Source organism: Mus pahari, chromosome 18 (genome assembly GCF_900095145.1).
Source record: "Mus pahari chromosome 18, PAHARI_EIJ_v1.1, whole genome shotgun sequence".
NCBI classification, from domain to species: Eukaryota; Metazoa; Chordata; class Mammalia; order Rodentia; family Muridae; genus Mus; species Mus pahari.
This window is the reverse complement of record NC_034607.1, coordinates 22,811,983-22,833,484: the sequence shown is the minus strand read 5'-3', so window position 1 is coordinate 22,833,484 and position 21,502 is coordinate 22,811,983. Positions and strand designations below refer to the sequence as shown.

At 38.7% G+C, this 21,502-nt stretch overlaps 1 protein-coding gene and 1 pseudogene across 1 annotated transcript in view; one reads left to right on the top strand and one right to left on the bottom strand.

Moving 5' to 3' along the window:
• The first annotated feature begins 748 nt into the window (after positions 1-748).
• Positions 749-21,502, top strand: part of LOC110335773 (protection of telomeres protein 1-like) — a 54,092-nt gene continuing 33,338 nt past the window's right edge. The window contains exons 1-8 of the mRNA XM_029531162.1: positions 749-930; positions 2,406-2,473; positions 5,543-5,682; positions 7,076-7,121; positions 12,854-12,968; positions 14,954-15,084; positions 18,238-18,528; positions 20,868-21,023. Coding sequence (XP_029387022.1) covers positions 7,113-7,121; positions 12,854-12,968; positions 14,954-15,084; positions 18,238-18,528; positions 20,868-21,023 — 702 coding nt within the window. The 5' untranslated portion in view covers positions 749-930; positions 2,406-2,473; positions 5,543-5,682; positions 7,076-7,112. The remainder of the gene's footprint in view (positions 931-2,405; positions 2,474-5,542; positions 5,683-7,075; positions 7,122-12,853; positions 12,969-14,953; positions 15,085-18,237; positions 18,529-20,867; positions 21,024-21,502) is intronic.
• LOC110336065 lies at positions 9,604-12,504 on the bottom strand (annotated as a pseudogene).

Below are 21,502 nucleotides of genomic sequence, written 5' to 3'. Positions count from 1 at the left end.
GTTATTCTGTGTTTAAAAACTCCTTTTAACCCGATACAGATGGTTCCCAAATAACTCCAAATAATCACGATAAACTTTTAAAGTCCACACATTCCTTTTTAAATTATTTTATTTTTAATTCATTTTTTACATTCCATATAAGCCTACATGCTCTTGTTTAGCTTTCTATGTTCTGAAATTAATCATTACAAAGTTTCTAAACTCATGACAATTTTTCATCACTCAAAAATATAGTAAAGAAAGATAAATCTTCAGGTTAACAAAGGATTCGTGGTATTTTTCAACTTTCCTCACAATAGCATAATAGCCCTAAACTGCGATTAAATAAACAACAAAACATTGTTATCTTCGTCTATTTACATCGTGTAAAAAGTGCATTTGGGTGCTTAACTTAGAAGGTCAACAAAGGGTTTTGTTTCTACAAAATAGAATTTGGAGTCTCACTCGGAATAGGGTTCCAATTGGCAACAGGTCTTGGGACTCTTTCAAGTCAGTTAAAAAGTCTTTAAACAGTTTTCCCCCAGCCCCCAGAAAAATCCATTAGGGGCGTAGAAAGAGGAGCAGCCGGCTTCCTACTCTGCGGTGACGAACTGGGAGGAGCTTGGCCGAGGCCCCGCCTGCCTCTCAAAGCACAAGCAAAAAGCGGGCGGAACGATTGGAGTGCGCATGCGTGTGTTCCACGGCTCCGGAAGTCGAAGTCGCGTCTGCGCAGGTTGAAACAGTTGCCGGGATTTTCGGTGATGTGTGGGAGAGTGAACGCTAGGGTGTTGGAGTTCTGGGTGTCAGCGCTGGAGGTCGGGCCCTGGATGATATGAGGGGTTGTTTACAACCACATTTGGGGGAGTTGTGGAGAAAGTGCGCTATGCGTTGGCGGCAGGGATAACTCGCTGTGTTCAGCATCCTCTCTCTCAGGGAGGCCACAAATTTCAGGTAGTCAAGCTTAAGGTACTTGCCGTGTGTGTGTGTGTGTGTGTGTGTGTGTGTGTGTGTGTGTGTGTGTGTGTGTTATTGGGAGCCTCAGAGGCTTCAGGTACTTGCCCAGGTGACAAGTTTCAGAAGAAAATCCTAAACCTGGTGCCCAGAGATCCACCGGCTTTTGCCGCAGAGTGCTAGGATTAAAGGACGGAGCTCCTCTGCCCTGCTACAGATCGGAAAACTGGCTTTTAAAAGTACTTTGATTCAAGCTGATACTTCCTGCCAAGGACACAAAAAGCAGCGTTTTGCCAAAGGACAATTTTGTTTTCAGTTTTTTTTTTCTTTCTTTAGTTATATTGAACAGTATTAATGAAGGATCTACTTTTAATCTGTTTTTTTTTTTCTTCGAAAAGTGGATAGTGACTTTATTGGTATGAGGTTCATATGGGTTTTAATCTGTTGTTTAATAAATACCCATATGGTTGTTTACCAAGAGTCCATGGGTGTGTGTGAGACAGAAAGTTTTAAGATGAAACCCAAAAGGAAAGTTGAAAGGAACTGTGATAAAACACGGTTTTGTCTGTACTTTTGACTAGGTAATTATTTTCTGAAGTTGACAGTGGGGCAGAGACTAAACTGTACTTTTTGTTGTGTTGACTTGACCTCATTGTCCTAATTTATGAATTTTTCATTTCACATTAGGAATTTTTTCCTTTCTTAAATTGTAATTGGTTTCTAAAACAACATTTTATTTTGCTGAGAGATCGTGTTACTGGGTTGAAAAAAAAAAGCTTGGGAAATTAATGAACTTCACCTTTTTTTTTTTCTGTATCTTTAATAAGGCTTAAATCAGGTTATGAATCCTACATAATTTTATTCCTCAGATTTTTTTTCCCAGATGACTTAATATTTACTAGAACACGGTATATTGAATTCCTAAAAGTCTGGTCCAAGTGAAATTCAGAGAAAGGTTCTCTAAAGATTAAGAAAGGGAATAGAGTATCCTGATTTCCTGACACATCCCATAGTACAGTAGACCCATACTGTATATTAAGGAGTACTGTGCCAGTGCAGGCTTTTAAAGGCAAGTGAGCATGCTTGCTGAAGATTGCTGTCATTCTCAGCCATAGATATTAGCAGCAAGTGTATCGTCAGCACAGGCTTGCACAGAGAGAGGTTCTGTTTGCGCACGTGTGTGTGTGTGTGTGTGTGTGTTGTATGTATGCAGTGGACTTTATGCAGGATGAGGCTGTAGCAGCGACCTTTGGGACCGTCATTCTCAGGTAGTCAGTCATATGTGAGAGGAACCCTTTCTCAGAACCTCCTATGCATTTTGTCAGGGTTGATGCTACTCTCTCTGGTAGTATCCCGAAAACTTTCTTAAAAGATAAGGCATTTCAAAGGCTTTCAGTTGTATTCAAACTTTTGCATGAAAAAATGTATATAGTTTGTAAAAGTAGTCATCTGTACTATTTTTCTCTTCATTTTAGGGAAAACTTTGTTATTTCTTCAGTTTTTGGAAGTTAAGCAGCTGTTTTGAAGATTAGACCTTAATAAGGTAATAATGAGGTGTATGTGTGCTACATTTCTGCTTAGCTTTCTGCTTACACTGTAGAAATAGATAACTTTCTATATGTATATCTCACAGGGACACACACATATATATGAGTGAATTTAATAGATAATACATTTGTAGTAGACAATGCCTCTCTAAGGAAAAGCTGCTTTCTCATCATCAAAGCTTTGCCGTAGTGTCTCCCTTGGCCGCCTCTCTTTTACTTAGTAGGCCAGACAGATTTCGAAAGGATCTCAAAGTTGGCACATGATGATACCAAAGATCAAATTCTCAACACAAAGATTTATTTGCACCAGAGGGACAAAGGACAGGGAATAAGAGACAAAAGATTGGGTATAGAGGACAAGGGATAAGAGAAAAGATTCAAGGGAGAAGGGAGGAAGGGAAATTTGCCCCAAGGGACAAAGGGACTGCCTCTGGATAGGGAGGAGACAGATATAGCCTCTTTGTAAATGGCAGTTTATAAACGTAAAAGGGGAAATCTTCTGTTAAGAGGAGGTTGTTTGTTTTGATTGGATAGGTTGATTAGGGTAGCCAAAAAATGGGGCTTATGATCGCTAGTCTTCCAATACTTTGGTAGCTGGAACTCAGTAGAGAGCCTCAGGGGGAGGAAGTGGCCAAATATGGGAATATTGGTGGCTAGCTTCAGGAATGTAATATCACAGTTTAGCAAGGTACAGGGAATGGGAGAGAAGGGGAAAAGGCAAAATCATTTGCTGACCTTTTCGCCATGTCTGAACTTGTGTTTCCCATGCTCTGGCGTGCTAAAGCCCTTCTCTCCTCTCACATCCAGGCTGCTAGAGTAGCTGTCTGTGTTTTCTGTTTGCGCTTTGAGTAACATGATGTAATCATCTCAGTAACTTACAGAGTTTGCCTTCATTATATAACTTTTTACATAGATGTCTTCATGTAGGGAGAATTCTCTCTCTTTGTTATTGCTCAAATAATCCTGCCAAGCAAGGAAAAAACACCTTGGGCAGTCAGTCCATTTCATGTAAAGCTTGTGAATTGCTTTGGATGGTCTGAAGCAGTGAGTGGGAATTGGAATGGATCACAGCTGTTACAACCAGCAGTGGAGTAGACAGCTTTATTAGTGCCAGGGAAGCAGTGGGGAACCAGACTTCATGATTGCTTCTTAGAGTTTGCACCATAAAAGAGAGAAGAAATGAAATAAGTAAGTATAAATAATAATGTAAGATACAAATATACTCTTGTTAAAAATTAAGTTAAGATTATGGACAATAAAGACATATTCAAAACCAATTTTATGAGGAAATGTATCTGTGATATCCATCAAGGAAGACTGATAGAAAATTGAAACTTGTCTCTGTTTGGTTTGGGATTTATAGTAGTTGGTTAGATAAATGACTGTTAAATTGTAAGGTTCAGGCAGGTTGAGAAAGCAAGGAAATAGGCTTAGTTGTGGACTTCAACTGTTTGATCTCAGAGAAATCATTCATTAATTAAAAAATCAAGAAGTACAAATGGGTATAGTATAACATAGGACAAACACTGGTATTTCTGGCCATCCAGGTTTACTTTGAATTGAATTTTATCAGATAGGCAAATCTGGTCTATGAGGAAATGACCAAGTCACCGTGAGAATTTTTATAAAGGAAACACAAACTTGTAGTTAGTATCTAATCCAGAAAAGATATTATAAAGGTAACTTCAAGTTATGGGCTCCCAAGGGTAAGCAATGTCCTCATAATCCACACTCTAATCCATTTGTGTTTGAATTTTATAAGATCTCATGTCAGACAGTACAGATGTAACTCAGACTGCCACCTTCTCCTGATAGCCTTCATCACCAGCAGACACAGTTTTGGTGCAGAAGGGTGAGATGCCCCTTTGTGTGAGAAAATGCTAATCATAGTGAATAGACAGTTCTGGAAGTGGTCACTGGGCTCAGTGCACAGAAGACTTCTCTGTGGTACATACTAAAAGCAGAAAGGGACTAAAGACCAGAAATTTATTTATATCTTTAGAATTTCATGCTAAAATTAGGTGAATAAGGTCAATAATATAGTTCAACAGATAAAAGTCTGAGTGTTTAAGTTCATGGGAGACAAGAATTAAAAGATGAAAGAAAATTAAAGGAGGATGACTTCATTACAGCTAAAAGCAAGGGTGGAAGGTGACTCTGTTTCTCCTGGTGTAAAACTAGTGAGTTCTTATGTAGATGTCTTAGATTAGTACCTAGGACTCATGTGCTGGATACTGACATACATATGTATTAGAGATTTTGTACTACTAATGAAGTATACTATCTCTACTCTAGATGTAGTTTTAGTTAAGTCATATTTTATTACCATGATGTCATCTGCTGCCTTGTTAAATGCATTCACTCATGTATCTCATTTATGTAAGTGGAGGCATTTATGTAAATAGAAGTTGCACTGAATAAAACTGTCCAAGCAATATTGTGAGTGCTTTTTTGATCATGGAGGGGGCATTACACTGGAGCAGCTATACTATTATCTGTAGGTGATGGAGACTCTCTAAGATGGTTGTTGTCTGAATCCTGTATTCAGTATGTATTAAATAAGTTTAGATGATCCAGGCTCTAATTTATAGATATGCATACTGTTTATTTTAAAAATGAATATGCAACTCATATTATGTTCAGAGTTATTCATACTTCTAATTGGTGAAAAATAACTTTCCCATGTGGGGCCCCATTGAAGTGTCTGGATTTGTAGTCTTGTCAGTAATAAGCAGAGGTAAATTGCATAGTTTTGATAGCATTTAAAGATTTTAAACTAATTTTATGTATTTGTGCACTTTTATTATGTTTTGGTTTTAATGGGACAGTGTAGTTGGATAGAATACTGTTTCTGTAATTCTGTGGGTGTAATGTTTATTCTAGCTGGGTTATTTGAGTTGCATGTGGAATTGGAAATGTTCTCAATGAATTGAATTTGTCAAAATAAACCAACAGTAGACAATCTAGCAGCAAATAAAAGTGTTAACAGTATACACAAGCTGTAAAAATGACACAGTAAAAGAAGGTATGGAGTTGAGGCTCTAATACACTCTTCTCCCCTTCAGAATCATTTACTACCCAATTAAAGTTGTCCATGGCAAAGAAAACAAACAACAACAGGAAAAAAATCATCAAAGGGGCAGATAACACAAAGTTCCTATGTGCTTGGATGTGATGTTGGGTTGTTCATCTCTTCCTCTGTGCTGTGAGTCTGATCTTGTTTAATGAAGTTACTATTAGGGGATAAACGTAGGCTTCTGTCTTTGGCCATTTTTTTCTCTAAGTAGGTTAGGGAACCTCAAACAAAACCCTCTGTATCTGCTGTTCCCTAAATGCTCTCTGTTTGATGTCCAAAGCAGAATATATTAGAACAGCAGAATATATAAAACAGTTGGATGCTTTAAATTAAACAAACAAACCAAAAGAAACAACAACCAGATTTCTGCTTTTAGAATGCCTCCGTGTATAAATGAGAGTCTTTTAAACCTGCAGTCATGATCTGTTATTCACAGAAATGCATTGTGAATGATATGGCCACTGAGTGACCCTCGTAGAGTGTGCTTAACAGACGAAGCTGCTGAGTGTTCATGCAACGGCCATCCTATATGAGGCTCCTTCTTGTTTGAAATATCCTGCCATCATATTTATTGATGCTTAGATAGACATGCAGACCTCATGTTACTGATTGCAGTTATTTCTACTTCTAGGTACTTTGATATGTACTTAAGTTCATTTTAAATAATGAATTGGCCCTTTTAGGGGAAATGGATTTTTCTCTTACCATTCTCTGTGAATGCATTTCCTTCCTCCTTTTCTACTTTCTTCCCTACCAAACCTGAGCTTCCAGGTCAACTTGATGGTTTTAGTATCACCAAAGGCCTTATATGGCCTGCAGTGGCCTTTTTTTGATATTAAAACATAATTAATTAGATTGAAGATGATCAAATTTATAGATGAAATGACTGTTATTTGGGGAAAGTCTGGGATGGTTCCGTGCAAGTGAAAAAAATGAGTATCAACGCCAATTTTCTACCTATGTGAACTTTTTTTTTTTTTTGGTTTTTTGAGACAGGGTTTCTCTGTATAGCCCTGGCTGTCCTGGAACTCACTCCGTAGACCATGGTGGCCTCCAACTCAGAAATCCGCCTGCCTCTGCCTCCCAAGTGCTGGGATTAAAGGCGTGTGCCACTATGCCCGGCGAACTTTTTTAAAAAAGATTTATTTATTATATCTAAGTATACTGTAGCTGTCTTTAGATGCACCAAAAGAGGGCATCAGATCTCATTACGGATGGTTGTGAGCCACCATGTGGTTGCTGCGATTTGAACTCAGGACTTTCGGAAGAGCAGTCAGTGCTCTTAACCACTGAGCCATCTCTCTAGCCCCCCTATATGAACTTTTTAAGTTATGTGCATGTGTGCGTTTGAGTTGGGGTGGGGTCTGTGCAGCTGAGTCGAGATGTCAATGGAAGCAGGCGGAGGGTGCAGTTTTAAGAGCCACCATAGGGATTTGAATGTTGATAAGTTTGCAGTTAACTATAATTCAAAAGATCTGGAGGTAACAAGCATACAAATAAACCTTTTCTGTTTTGTTTTCAGGGTTTGGGTAAATCTGCAAAGGGATTTTCCACAGAGAATGTCTTCGGTAAGGTGATATTTAATTTCATTTAGTATATACAGTGACATGAATCCATACACTTACCCATCTGCTTCATAAGTTGATCTACTTTATAGTTTGATTTCAAACTAGCCTACTTTTTATTTGAATTTTTCTATAGTGACAATAAAATAGAAAACGGATCTCTTTACCTTTTTATAAGATGATGTTGTATTATAGTCATATTTACCTAATATTTGATTGTTTTATCTTCATTATGTATAATATCTCTTCATAAGCTCTACAGACATAAGAAGAAAAAAGTCTTTGTGAAGACACTGCAGTTTTTATTAGTTTAAACCACAGGCAAATTAATTTCTTCTGTTTGTCTGCTTGTATTACAATCAGTTTTTATATACTATGATTTAACAGATTATATCCATAAAACCCTTTATACTTGTGATAATTTCTTTTAGAACCAATTTTTGTTTTTTATAAAAGTTTGGTGTCTAACGCAGCAGACAGAGAGCTCCCATACTCACAGCTAAGTGAACAGAAGAGAAAGCAATGTGTTGATAATGTTAATGTAATGGTACCCACGTTTATTACTTATTTATTTCCATTTCCGTGTATGTGTGTATGCCTGTTTCAGTTTTTGTGCACCACTTTTGTGCAGGTACTCACAGAGGCCAGAGGCATTGGATCTCATGGAACTAAGGTCATAGATGTTTTGTAAGCCACTCAGTATGGGTGCTAGAAACCAAGCCGTGGTCCTCTGCAAGTAAGAGGCCTTTAACCACTGTGTAGCTGGGAAGTACATGCGGATGCCAACAACTGATGGTCAGGTGTCTTCCTGTCTCTCTCTCCACCATATATTCTGAAGCATGCTGTCTCATCAAACTCAGAGCTTGCTAATTCTAGTTCTGCTGCTCAGCTTGCTCCCAGGATCCTCTGACTCAGTCTCCAGAGCATTGTGAGTGCAGGGGAGCTGCAAACCTATGTAGCATTGACCAGGGTACTCTAGCCTCACATAGTCATGGCCAGTGCTTCCTGCTGACCATCATCTCTCCAGCCCTGTAGGATGGATTTTCACATTTTAGGCAGTTATTGTGTTGCTTTTTATCCACTGCTGTAAATTATATTTCACTGAATATGATGTTTACTGATGGGGTTTTTGTTTGTGAGATCTGGTTGTGGTAGTTGTATTGTTTAGTTCTTTCTGGGCATTAAACCTAGGCTCTTGCAAATGACAGTCAATGCTGTCTCTGGGCTACTTCTTTAGTCCCCAGTCCTTGGATACACATTTCCTCACTCTATAACAAGCTTTATCTTAAGCCTTCAAGACATAATAAAAGCCTTTCATGTCTTTGCAAAATATAGATAGGGGACGCATATACTGAGTGGTTTTTGAAGATGTTAACAGATTATCTTTAGTGTATTATCATAGTTTATAATAAAAAGCCTCCAGCTGTCACATGAATATGTTTTAGTGTATTTAAAAGTGACTTCCTGTGATCTAATGCTGCAGAGGTTGGTCTTTGTGACAATTACTAAGAAACAAACAAACAAAGCCACCCAAACCAAAAAACTCTTAGCTTAACTGGGCTGGTGCATGCTGTGGTCCTAGCATGCCATTACTCAAGAGAATTAGGCAGTAGGATCACATACTGGGTCTCTCAAAGAGACTCTTTCTCAAACTAGAAAACAAAATCTTTTCGTAGCAACACTGGTCACATTTAAGTTCTGTATTTGGTATTCAGTTTTCAAGGTTCTACTGGGCAGAATATTCTTATTCTTATACTATTAAGCATAAAACAATGCAATGCCTCAGTAAGCACCATTACAGAAGGGAGTATGAGCTCATGTTACCAGCCTAGAACATGGGAAGCTGCTATAAAAAGTATATGCTTTTGTTATAGATACTAACATAGCTTTTTGCATCACCTCAACAGATTGCTTGCAGATCCCTGATGTAAAGTTATGTCCAAGTGCTTTTAAGTACAGTTTACTTTGTGGATTTTGTTTTGTTTCCATGCTACCACCTATCAGTGATACACATTTGCTCATCATTCCCCTTACCTAGCCCTGTTAATTCTTCCCTAAATATGTTTGTCTCTTAAATTCAAAATGGTTTCAGTGCCTCCTACCTTCTATAGACTACTCTTAGGTCATCACTACTCTTAGGGACATCACGTTGTACTGTCATCAAGGAAAACAAATTGACTACTTGTTTACTTGGAATTAATTGAGTGAATTTATGTGTAATATTTACAGATAATTTTTATTGAAGGATACATTAGCCTAACTTGTAAGAGAATTGAGTATATATATAAATTAATGTATTAATTTATATTGAAAATAGTAACTTACCTATTAAATGGGTAGTGACTAATTTTTGTGGAATGATAAATTAATAATTTAAAAGTTTTTGTTTGTTCATTTGAGTAGATAGTGGTTCATATCCCTAGACTCTGCTAGCTCTCCCATTCATCACAGTCTCAGGGACATGCTTGTTATACTGGATCCATTCTCAGAGCTTAGGCCCAGGGTTTGCTTTCTGTTTCTTTTGCTGAGCTCCATGGTAATTGATGGGCTCCAGGTCCTTGAGCACAGAGCTCTGGTCGCCCCCTGGGCTTCCAGAGCTGCTCTCACTCATCTCCACCAGGAAGATCCTCTTAGAGCTGTAACGTTGATGATACACAGAGTTGAAAGGATTATCTTCCAGCTTGCCAGCTTCTAAATTTTAATGGATTTTTTTGTACTTTCTTGTTAAAGAAGTATAATTAGTATTTAAGCTGTTATAGGCTGATGCATTGATTTCAATAGATGAACTAGTTGCTATCAGTAATATAATCTTCTGAAGCTGTATATTGTTTTTTTATGTTTTAAACCATACATTTTATTGAAAATACTTAATTTGGCTAATTTAAAAATATGAATAAAATAATCAAACTTTTTCATATAAATTATCATTTTGGTTTTGCCTACCCTTTTCTTGATGACCAATTTTACTTGAGAGTAAGGACTGTGACGCCCCCTGGTGGTCAGTCACTTACAACACAGCTAAGTCTGTGAATCTGCCCATTTGTATGTAATTCCTGAGTGAATGACTTAAGTGAATGATTTTGGTCTCCAGGAAACACATCCCCCCCACTGACACTTAGCCAAGCTCAGCAAAATGGTTCCTCCTAAGTTTTTATTTTATTTTCTCTGTGTTTGTTTGTTTCTGGTTTTCATTTTTACACATGGTCTAATGTAGCCCAGGCTAGCCTGGAACTCACCATATAGCCAAGGGTGAATGTGAATTTCAGATTCTCCCATATGTACCTTTCTCTAGTGCTGACGATAGGTGAGCCACCAAACCTGGCTTTAGGGGGTGCTAGGGATAGGACCAGGGCTTTCTGTATGCTTGACAGCACTTCACCAGATAAGCTGCATCACTGACTTGTTAAAGACAGAAAAGCCCATCAATATAGAAAAGACAAGGCTAACAGGACGGTGAGGAGGCAGTCTGCCAGGGCAGGGCAGCTTTGCCAGTGCCAGGTTTGCCACTGTTTTTCTTCTTTTCCTCTCTGGTTTTGTTTTTGTTTGTTTGTTTTTGGAGACACGGTCTCACTAAGTAGCCTTGGATGTCCTAGAAGTCACTATTGTAGGCCAGGGTGGCCATGAATCACAGAGATCCACCTGCCTCTGCCATGAATTTGTGGCAGTCCTCCTGCCTCAGATTTCCAAGTGCTGGGATTATAGGTGTGAGCTATCATGCCCTTAACACCATCTTTACTAAAATTGATGCCACTACTCTGGAAAACTCCATACCTACTTTGTGGGCACAGGTGACCGTGCCTCAGGTCTCCAGAAGCCAACCCTGAAATGAGACATCGACACAGCCTAAGCACATTCTCCAGACCAAAACACTTTAGACTTGAGGTTCTTCAGTTCTCCCTGTATTTTATGAGCTCTCCTGTTGCTGTCACGGACTTCATACAGCATGGCCAGGTCCTGATTTCCATGGGTGTTGTTCATGGTTGCCTTATAGAGCATTTATTTGCTCCAGGTCTCTCAGCTTCTGTCGGAGAACCTTAATGTCTGTCTTGAAGCCTTCTACTTCAGGATTCGTTGATGCTCCAAAGCCTGATAGCTCTTTGTTATTATCTGTAAGTGCTTGCCCATCTTGCGATCCTTGAAGATCTCTCTTCTCACTCCTTCTTCCTCCTGAATTCGAGCAAGTTCCTCTTCTAGGGAAATGCACTGTTCTTAGTACATGTTGGATAGCTTTTTCTCTTGTATTAGCTTATCCTTAGGAGAATTAATATATTCATTTTGAGCATGATGACTCTCGTGTAAAATGGGAACTACTTTTCCAAGTTTGTTTATTTCTTCTTACACTGTGCTCTATACTGCATAATCTTTGACTTCAGGTGATCTTTCTCAAGCAGCCATACCTTCTCTTTATTTTGGTTTTCAAATTTTAGTTGTAGAAAGTCCTTAGTGCTCTCGTAAAGCAGTTCTTGGGTATGATGGAGACTCTTGGTCAGCTCCTTTTTTCTCTTGGTTTCTCTGGTGCTGAACTTGGATCTCCTTGACTCCGATCCATGAGCCCTGCAACTTGCTCTCTAGAAAGCTTCGTCTGCTCTGCCATCTGCGCCTGAAATGCTTCCACCTGCAGGAGGAGTGTCTCTGTGTCCCTCTGGTAGCGCTCAGAAATGTCCTCCTTGTCCTTTATTCTTACTCGTCTTCTGCTTACTTCAGGGTCTGCTTTGGAAGCAGAAGGCTCACACATACCTGCAGCCTGGAGAGTCTTCAGGAGAATGCTGACTTTGTGGGGAGGCTCCTTATGAAAATAGGTCACTTCACCAGCGTCTGGTCCGGCAGGAGCTAACAGACTCTGAATCTTTTCTTGTCTTCCAGTTCTCTGGTTCTTAGTCGGTCTTTTTCTGAGTAGAGTCGTAAAACATGTTCCCTTTCAAGAGAGGCCCCTTGGTCTTGCAGACTTTATATGCCCCATACAGGGAAACGCCAGGGCCAAGAAGTGGGAGTAAGTGGGCAGGGGAGCAAGGTAGACATTCGGGATAGCATTTGAAATGTAAATGAAGAAAATATCTAATAAAATAATTAAAAGACAAACAAACAAAGAAAACCCACGTTCCCTTTCCTGGAAGAGGCAGACCTGCATATGACCTAGGACTTTCTGCAGTTCCGCAGTCTCTTCCTCCCTCTGCTGCAAGTTCCACTCGTGCTTATGCTGCTCTTCGCAAGCTTCTCTGTAGAGCTCTAGCTTCTTCAGCAGGTCTTCGTTCTCTGCCTCACAGTTAGCCATTTTCTTCTGATAGTACTCTAGAAGCTCCTGAGAAGGGCAAAGAACAGCCAGGAGATCCTCGACTGAAGGCAGGGGCGTTGACTCCGTTGAGTCTGCCATTTTCTTCCACCTGTTGATATCACCAAAGCCATTGCCAGCACCATGTTTGGAGGCAATTGATATTAGGTTTAGAGGTTCAGTCCATCATCATCAAGTCAGAAACATGGCAGCATCCAGGCAGGCATGATACAGGAGGAGCTGAGAGTTCTACATTTTCACCTGAAGGCTGCTAGCAGAATGCTGAAGCTGTACATTGTTATCTATTATCACTACCTCTTTCCCCAGGAAGTCATTTTCTTCAGGATAAATCTTTTAAAGTGAAATAGTATAAGCTTGGTAATTTACAGGTGTTATTATAATATTGAAAAATGTAAATCACCTGCTAAATTCTGTGAAATTCACCAGCTATTCTTTCTTTTTTTAGGCCCCAGTAGCACCTTCTAAATATACACCCCTAAATCTACTTAAGGAAGGCACTGTTGTCAATGTCTGTGGTGTTGTGAGGTTCTTTAAGCCTCCGTACTTAAGCAAAGGAACAGGTAAGTATTGAGATGTGGGGTGTTTTATGGACAAGAGCTCTGTTGGTGAACTCAGGACCACAACTCCTTTTGCAACCTGGGTCTCAGAACACTTTCAATCCTAATTTTCAGATGCCAAGCAATACCGATATGTGTTCTTTGGTCATTTTAATTTATGAAGTGAATGTAGTCGTTAGATTTCTGAGTTTTGCTCAGCACAATACAAATATAATTTTGCAAAGATGTTAAGTAACATGAAAACATAAGTATTAAGTTTGTGTATGAAGGTAAATATGTTACTAAATACTGAACATTTCAGTACTGTAGCAGTCGCGCATCATTCACTCTCAAGTCTGGCACAAAAATGAAAAACAGGTAGAAAAACCAAAAACCCAGATAACTATAGCATGCATTAATGGATAAAATGTGTAGACTGTCTCAAGATGATAAGGTGTGTTGGGAGAGGAAGTGAAAGAATATTTTTGTGTGATGAAATAATTCACCTGCTGACCATTCAGCCTCTGCATCATCTCCTCCCTCCAGTCCCTGCCCTGACTTCCATCAGTGAGACTGTAAACTATATGGTGAAATAAACTCTTCATTCCCCAAGTTGCTTTTGGCCATGGTGTTTCATCACAGCAATAGATCCCCAACTATAAAACATTCCCTACCTTGATTTCTTTAATTCTTCAGTAGGAGGGCATATGTTCCGATGCACTTTTTCTTTGATAAGTAAGTTTTAAGTGTCAACATTCCTTTATTCTTCCTTTGAACTTGAGAATCTGCACACGATTGCAAAGCATTGAACAAAATAGAAAACAAGGAGAATCAAATGATTTTGAATTTCTCTGGCTGTATATTGGTAATATTCTACCACAAATGGGACTGTTAACTCTTTTCTCATTCATTATAAAAACTACTGGACTGTGTCCTGCTAATTCTCTGATCTTAGGATGACAGCATAGTTGCATTGCATCTGGTTGTCAGTATTTTCAGAAAGGGAATATTTTAGATCACATCTTTTTTTACTGTGGGAAATATTTCTTTAGAACTTCATTGCTTTGTTTGTTGTATTAGTCAAGGTTCTCTAGAGTCACAGAACTTATGGATAGTCTCTATATAGTAAAGGAATTTATTAATGAGTTACAGTCTGCAGTCCAATTCCCAACAATGGATCAGTAGAAGCTGTGAATGGAAGTCCAAGGATCTAGCAGTTGCTTAGTCCCACACGGCAAGCAGGCGAAAGAGCAAGAACAAAACTCCCTTCTTCCAATGTCCTTATATGGTCTCCAGCAGAAGGTGTAGCCCAGATTAAAGGTGTGTGCCACCACACCTTTAATCCCAGATGACCTTGAACTCGGAGATCTCCCGGTCTTAATCTTCTGGAATCCATAGCCACTATGCCTCAAGATCTCCATACCAAGATCCAGATCAGAAACTTCTATCTCCTAGCCTGCAGATTAGGGTCACTAGTGAGCCTTCCAATTCTGGATCGTAGTTCATTCCAAATATAGTCAAGTTGACAACCAGGAATAGCCACTACAACTGTTATGCATTCATTTAAAATGCCTACATTAATTTATTTTGTGGGGTATTTGATGAGGATGGATTTCTTTCTACTTTTTTGACTTTAAAGTGATTAAAAAGTTATTACTTCTCTAGAAAATCATAGAATATTTATATTTATTTCCTTTTAAATTTTAAGGTTGATTTTTGCAGTTTGATAGTTATCTTTTTATTAAAAGACAACAATAGGGGAGAGTAATATTTTTTTGGTATTCTTCAGTAAGCATATTCCTTTATTTATTTATTTATTTTTTGGTTTGTCGAGACAGGGTTTCTCTGTATAGCTCTGGCTGTCCTGGAGCTCACTTTGTAGACCAGGCTGGCCTCAAACTCAGAAATCTGCCTGACTCTGCCTCCTGAGTGCTGGGATTAAAGGCGTGCCATATTCTTATTTTAGAAGCACTTTCAATTACCTCAATTTGTTTTATTTTTTTCACCAGATTATTGTTCCATTGTCACAATTGTGGACCAGACAAATGTGAAGTTAACGTGCATGCTCTTTAGTAGAGACTACGATACCCTTCCCAGCATTTATAAAGTTGGAGACATTGTTTGCTTCCAAGGACTGAAGGTGTGCTTTATACTTTCTATAGTCACCATATACTGGAGAAGAAGTCTGCTAGTAGTAATTATATGCCTCTTCAGAGAGAGACATTAAACATTCCAAGAGACAAATGTAAATGGTGTCAGGCATCAATTAATTAAGTAATCACCTGATCTCTCTCCCAATGCATGCTTTAGAAACTGTGATGGGGCCTAGATCCAGTTTGTCCTCTTATTCCAAATATAATCGATGTTATCCAGTTTCCATGTAGAATTTGTCAAAGATGAAAGCACAGATCTTTGTCTCTCTTTAATTTACTTTTATTTAGGTTTGGGTCTTACTGTTGCTCTCGCTGACTTCAGACATCTGAAATGTGAGCTGTGTAGTCTTGATAAGCTGAGGAGGGGAAGATTAAAATTCAATTCAACTAAAAGAACATGATGCTTCAGGACAAGGCACTAAAGAGTAAAGGCTATGCGAAACATGCCATAAGTCTGTTTTTTACCCATGGGTACTTGACTGAAAGCTATGCTGTATAGGTAGGGCAAGGTCACGTAAGGATTATAGAACCAGAGAACTGGAGAGATGCAAAAGTAGGGGCGCTTCAGGGCCAGCTTAGTGAGGCTTAAATAACTTTATACCTTGTTAACAATTACTATTTTTTCTTAGTTTGTGACAAATTATTATCAGATACAACTTAAAAAGGAAAGTTCAATTTGGCTCAGTCTCATGGTAGAGATGTTGGTGGCATTGTTCCTCACGTGGCTGCCAGAGCAGGAAGCAGAGAAAACAGGACTAGAATTAGAGGTGGTGGATACCTTGTTCCAACACCTAGGGTCACATTCCATAGCAGCCACATGCATTACTACCACAGGAGCGTGTGGCAGGCCTTGCACACACAGTAACAGGTACTTCGTCCAGCTCAGGTAAGAGCACCGAGCCTTTCCTTATCTCACAGAAGCCCTTTTCGTGTAGGAAGGTTTCTCCTGCACCTGTGTCAATCTACAGGTTCCCCAAAGAAGGCTGTTTGTAGGATGAGCCCCACTGGAAAGAAAGGGCTTTGTGAAATCCTTGAATGTCATACAGATTCACCCTAAGAAGGTGTAACTTAAGTTTGTCCATTTCAGGAGCTCAGCCAGTGACTTGCCAAAATGAACAAAACTCTGCCCGTCATGGGGAGGTAACATAGTTCAGAACCATTTCAGTGGAATACTACAGTAGCTAATTAAGAAGAAAAACAAAACACTAAACATGAATAGAAGAACTTAGAAGATAAGTTTTTAAAAGCAAGTGGAATTTGCAAACAAATTTCATAGGGACCCAGATATATGTCTATTAAACAATAGATAGTAGATATTGTAACTTTTTCCTAAAAGATTAAGCAAAGTACTTTCAGCAAATTAAAAGCAATAGTTAAATGAATAAAAAGAAGCATAGAAAAAGAGAAATATACTCTGTAAAAGAAGCAAGTGTAAATTGAATATGTAACAGGAAAAGCAAATGAAAAATATACTTCATTGGTTAGTAAGGATTAGATGTTGATGATAGATCCAAAGACATTACCATGTATGAAGAATAAGTACTAGACAAAAATAAATAGACCGCAGTGGACTTTTGGGACAATATCTGGTAATGTAATCTGTGATTTAAGATACCCAAAGAAGAGAGGTGAATGGGGTTATACAGGTGGGAGAGTTTGTACGCGCACACCCCCCCACACACGGCACACATGTATCTACATGCATACACATATCTAGTCTTGAAAAGTCAAAGCAGTGGGGGACCATACTCTATACAGAGAACAGTAGCAATGAGTGTTGATAATTAATTTACCTATATTTTTATGTCCTAATAAAATATTCTTTAGTATAGTGGGGGCTTTTCATCTAGAAAGTTGTTTAGGGTTGACAAAGTGAGAGTGAATAAATATGAAATTTTTTTATATTCTAGTAATTTCACTAAGATAAATTATTATTTTAAGCATGAACAATCATGTAAGATGATAGGGGCAACAAGTGCTATTGTGTAGGAGAGTGTGCAAAGGGCAGGGGTTGGGAAGCAGGAAGTTTCTGGTAAAACATAAAGGGTTTCAGTGCAGACTAAGACACAAGGAGCCATTTTTACCCAAGGGAGTAAATGAAACGTTAAGAATTCCAAAGGAAGCTGTGCGTGGTGGTGCACGCCTTTAATCCCAGCGCACTCGGGAGGCAGAGGCACGCGGATTTCTGAGTTCGAGGCCAGCCAGGTGTATAAAGTGAATTCCAGGACAGCCAGGGCTATACAGAGAAACCCTATCTCGACAAACCAAAAAAAAAAAAAAAAAAAAAAAAAAAAAAAAAAAAAAGAATTCCAAAGGAGGAGAAAACAAATGGAAAATAGGAAGCAGTTGTTGAAAAGCAGAGTCAAGGAAATAAGGGAAATCGCTTTGTGCAGAGCTCCTGCACCAATGATGTTTTTATAGTGAATGTGTTCTGCTTGCCAGAAAAGCATAAAAATAAAAAGCAAGATTATGTGCTGCCTACAAAGAGCACTTTGAATATGAAGATACAAATTAGAGCTAAAACAATAGGAAATAAATTAGCAAGCAATAAGAAAATAAAATAATGATATCTTATTATCAGACATAAAGTACTACTAGAGATTTGCGAGGAAAAAGGGAGCATTTTATTTGTACTAGAACTAGTTCGTTAAAAAAAAATACTAACACCACATACTTGATAGTTGTTCATCTAATAAAGGAGCCTTAGGACTCAATGCAGCAGAAGTTGTTTGGACATGGTCCAGCATGCTTGGTCCCAAGGATGGGTTAGCCTCTGTTACATGTGATTGCTTTCCACGTTCGTGGATTCTAGATGTAACTATACCACATAAGTAACTGTCATAGCATACTTTATTTAAAATCATACTTTAATAAATTAAAACATAAGTGTAAGAATGCAAGTTTGGTAGAATCAGGGTAACTATTAAAAAGTAAATTTTAGTTTTTTAGAATTTGCAGCCTTGTGTAATCTGATACAGCATCAGTTGGTTGTATTGTTTCATGAATTAATTCAATAAGGAATAATAAAGATCTGCTCTGCTCACACTAAAAATAAAAACCCTTTAACATCTGAAGTTTTTGGTTTCTGAATTTTATATCAGCTGGGTTTTTTGATTTCTACTTTTGTCTCACATTCTTAGATCCAAGCATATAAAAATGAGCTTCAGGGAATCAGCAAGTTTGGTTTTGCATCTTTGACATTTGATGGCACCTTAGGGGCTCCTGTCACACTGCGTACTTTAAGCAAGAATTTTAACTTCACTGCTCAGGACTACAGTATGGTAGAAGCCTTGCGGACGTGGGCATCCACACACATTTCAGCTTCTTCCAACTTAGTGCAGCTTTCTGATGTTCAGCCCATGCAGTACTACGACCTGACCTGTCAGCTCCTGGGCAAAGCACAAGTGGATGGAGTGTCATTTCTCCTAAAGGTACGTTTTGAATACTTGAAACTGTACTTTTGTGCTCCTGTCTGTGGATATGGAGCCTGCAGCAATCCGATGGAGCATTTCCAGCCTGTCTTATTCAGAGTTAAAGTCTTGTTATTGTTTTCAGAAGTCCCCGTTCATGCAGCTCTACCACAATCTGTTCTTTTCCGCCAGAGAAAACAGATGTGAATTTTACAAACTTTGTGACATGCTAAATTTATTTCTTATTTTAATAATAAAATGCACATACTTCTCTTTAGTGAAACTCCTCTTTATTTCTGCTGCCTTAAGAAAGTCAGCTCTGTTGCCACCCATTTTCTTGCAGGGTCTACTGTCATTATGTTCTATGTGCAGTCATCACTGCATGGCTCATGGAGAAGCATAGAACACGGAGATATTTCTTGTCATTCTTGTTTTTAAATCAGCCAGAAAGCAGTAACATAATTGCCAATGAGTGACCTTCAGAAAGTAGTTAATTAATCATATTCCTTTTTTGCTTGTACTATAGAGGATATTTTAAGCAGCACCATATTGATCAAGGTCCTGTGCTTAATTCTATGTCATCTGTAATAATCAAACAAGCAATGGAGTATCATGGTCCTTAGATAAGACTCATGACTTACGTATACCACTTACTGCTGGCACATTTTAAAGGAACATTGAAAAATAGAAATCGCTGGATAAAATACCTGGAAATCACTATGTAGACTAGGCTGGCTTCAAAATCACCAAGATCTGCCTACATCTCTCTTCTCGGTGGTAGGAATTAATGTGTGTGCTAATACTCCTGGCCTCAGACATGATTTTTTTAAAATTAAATAATACAAGAAGAGGAATTATAAACATTATTCTTTCTAAATTATACTTGGTTAGTATGCAAAATAATATGTTTCCGCTTTTCAACCATGGTACAATACTAACTTTGCCCCCTCCTTTAGTTGTCATGATGTATCCATTTCAGTTTTCTTAGCAGCCATGTGTTCTAGTATCATTTCTGTTAAAAGACACTGATCATAAGCAGCTTAGAGGACAGAAGGCTTTATCTGGTTTAAACTTGTAGATTACAATCCTGAGGGAAGTCAGGGCAGATACTGAAGCAGGGTCTTCAAGCTTGCTATTCCACACTGAATTACCTCTAAATTTTAAATGGAGAATTCACGCAGAACTAAGGAAATATAGCACAAACCATGAAGAAAATATGCTATTACCTGTTTGTCGGCTTAAAGACCGGCTTATGCTCAGCCAGCTTTCTTACTTGGTTCAGGAATGCCTGCCTAAATGTGATGTTGCCCACCTTGGACTTGACGTCTTTTATCCATCAACAATCAAAACCCCACTGCAGATAGTATAGTACACAGAGCAGTCTGATCTTTGTAGATCAGACTGAGGCTCTTTTCTCAGATGATCCTGGGCTGTGTCAAGTTGACAGATAATCAGAAGATCATGTTTTACTAGTGGTTTAAGAATTATCTTTTTAATTACATTTATGTACATGGGCATGGCCATATTTGTTCAGGTACCAGAAGAGTGTGTTGAATCTTCTACTGGTGGAGTTACAGGCAGTTGTAAAATGCTTGACATGTGGTAGAAACCAAACTTAAGGCTTCTGAAAGAGGAGTATGCACTGTGAACTACTGAGTCACCTCTCCAACCTTCATTCATCCTTAAATATAACATCCATGCACTTTTTGTCTGTTAATTGGTTTATACAGTGTAGGTATTGAATAAATGCTTTTCAGTTGTAATCTGTTCAGACATGTTCTGGTTTCTTTTTTCTTTTTTCTTTTTCTTTTTTTTTTCGAGACAGGGTTTCTCTGTGTAGCCCTGGCTGTCCTGGAACTCACTGTGTAGACCAGGCTGGTCTCGAACTCAGAAATCCGCCTGCCTCTGCCTCCCGAGTGCTGGGATCAAAGGTGTGCACCACTACGCCCGGCTAACACGTTCTGGTTTCTTGTTATTTAGTTTGGATCAGATACAGTGTCATGGCTTTAGTGTTTTTACTTGGCTTCATATCTTAGGTTTTGGTAGTAAACAGAAGTCATGCATATGTGGAGCTGAGTGTGGTTGTGTAGTAGAAAGACATGTTTGTTCATAGAATAGAAAACTTGTCTACTCCAGGTTATTGTTTTGCTTGGTATCATATAGTGTTTTGTTTTGTTTATTTTCACCTCTTTCTACATTTTTACATAAGCAACAGTTTATATTTAGTCATTTCACAATCACAGAATGATGGACTTCAAGGTTTAAAGTATAAAAGGTACCAGTTTACATCTATTAATTTTTAAACTTGACTTTGTTTTTGCTTGAAGATTTTTAAGCTTTGTTTTACCATTCCATGGCAGGTATGGGATGGCACCAGGACAAAGATTCCCTCTTGGAGAGTCTGCATACAAGACATTGCTTTTGAAGGTGACTTAAGTCACATTCTGCAGCTACAGAATCTGGTGGTAGACATTGTCGTTTATGATAATCATGTCCAAGTGGCAAAATCCCTAAAGGTGATGTTTACTAGAATGATGCATGCTGATTTCTTTCTATGTTATTTTTAATTATACTTTTTGCTAATAATAATTATAATTACTATTAGTATTTATAAAGTTTTTTATTGGATATTTTCTTTATTTACATTTCAAATGTTATCTCCTTTCCTGGTTTCCCCTCGGAAAAACACCCTCCCCCTATCCTCAACCCCCTCCCCTTGATCACCAACACACCCAGTCCCACTTCCTGACCCTAGTATTCCCCCACACTGGGGCATAGACCCTTCATAGGACAAAGGGCCTTCCCTCTCATTGATGACCAGCTAGGCTATCCTCTGCTGGAGCTGGAGCTGGAGCTGGAGCCACGAGTCCCACCATGTGTCCTCTTTGGTTGGTGGTTTAGTCCCTGGGAGCTATGGGGGTACTGGCTAGTTCATATTGTTGTTCCTCCTATGGGCTGCAAACCCCTTCAGCTCCTTGGGTCCTTTCTCTAGCTC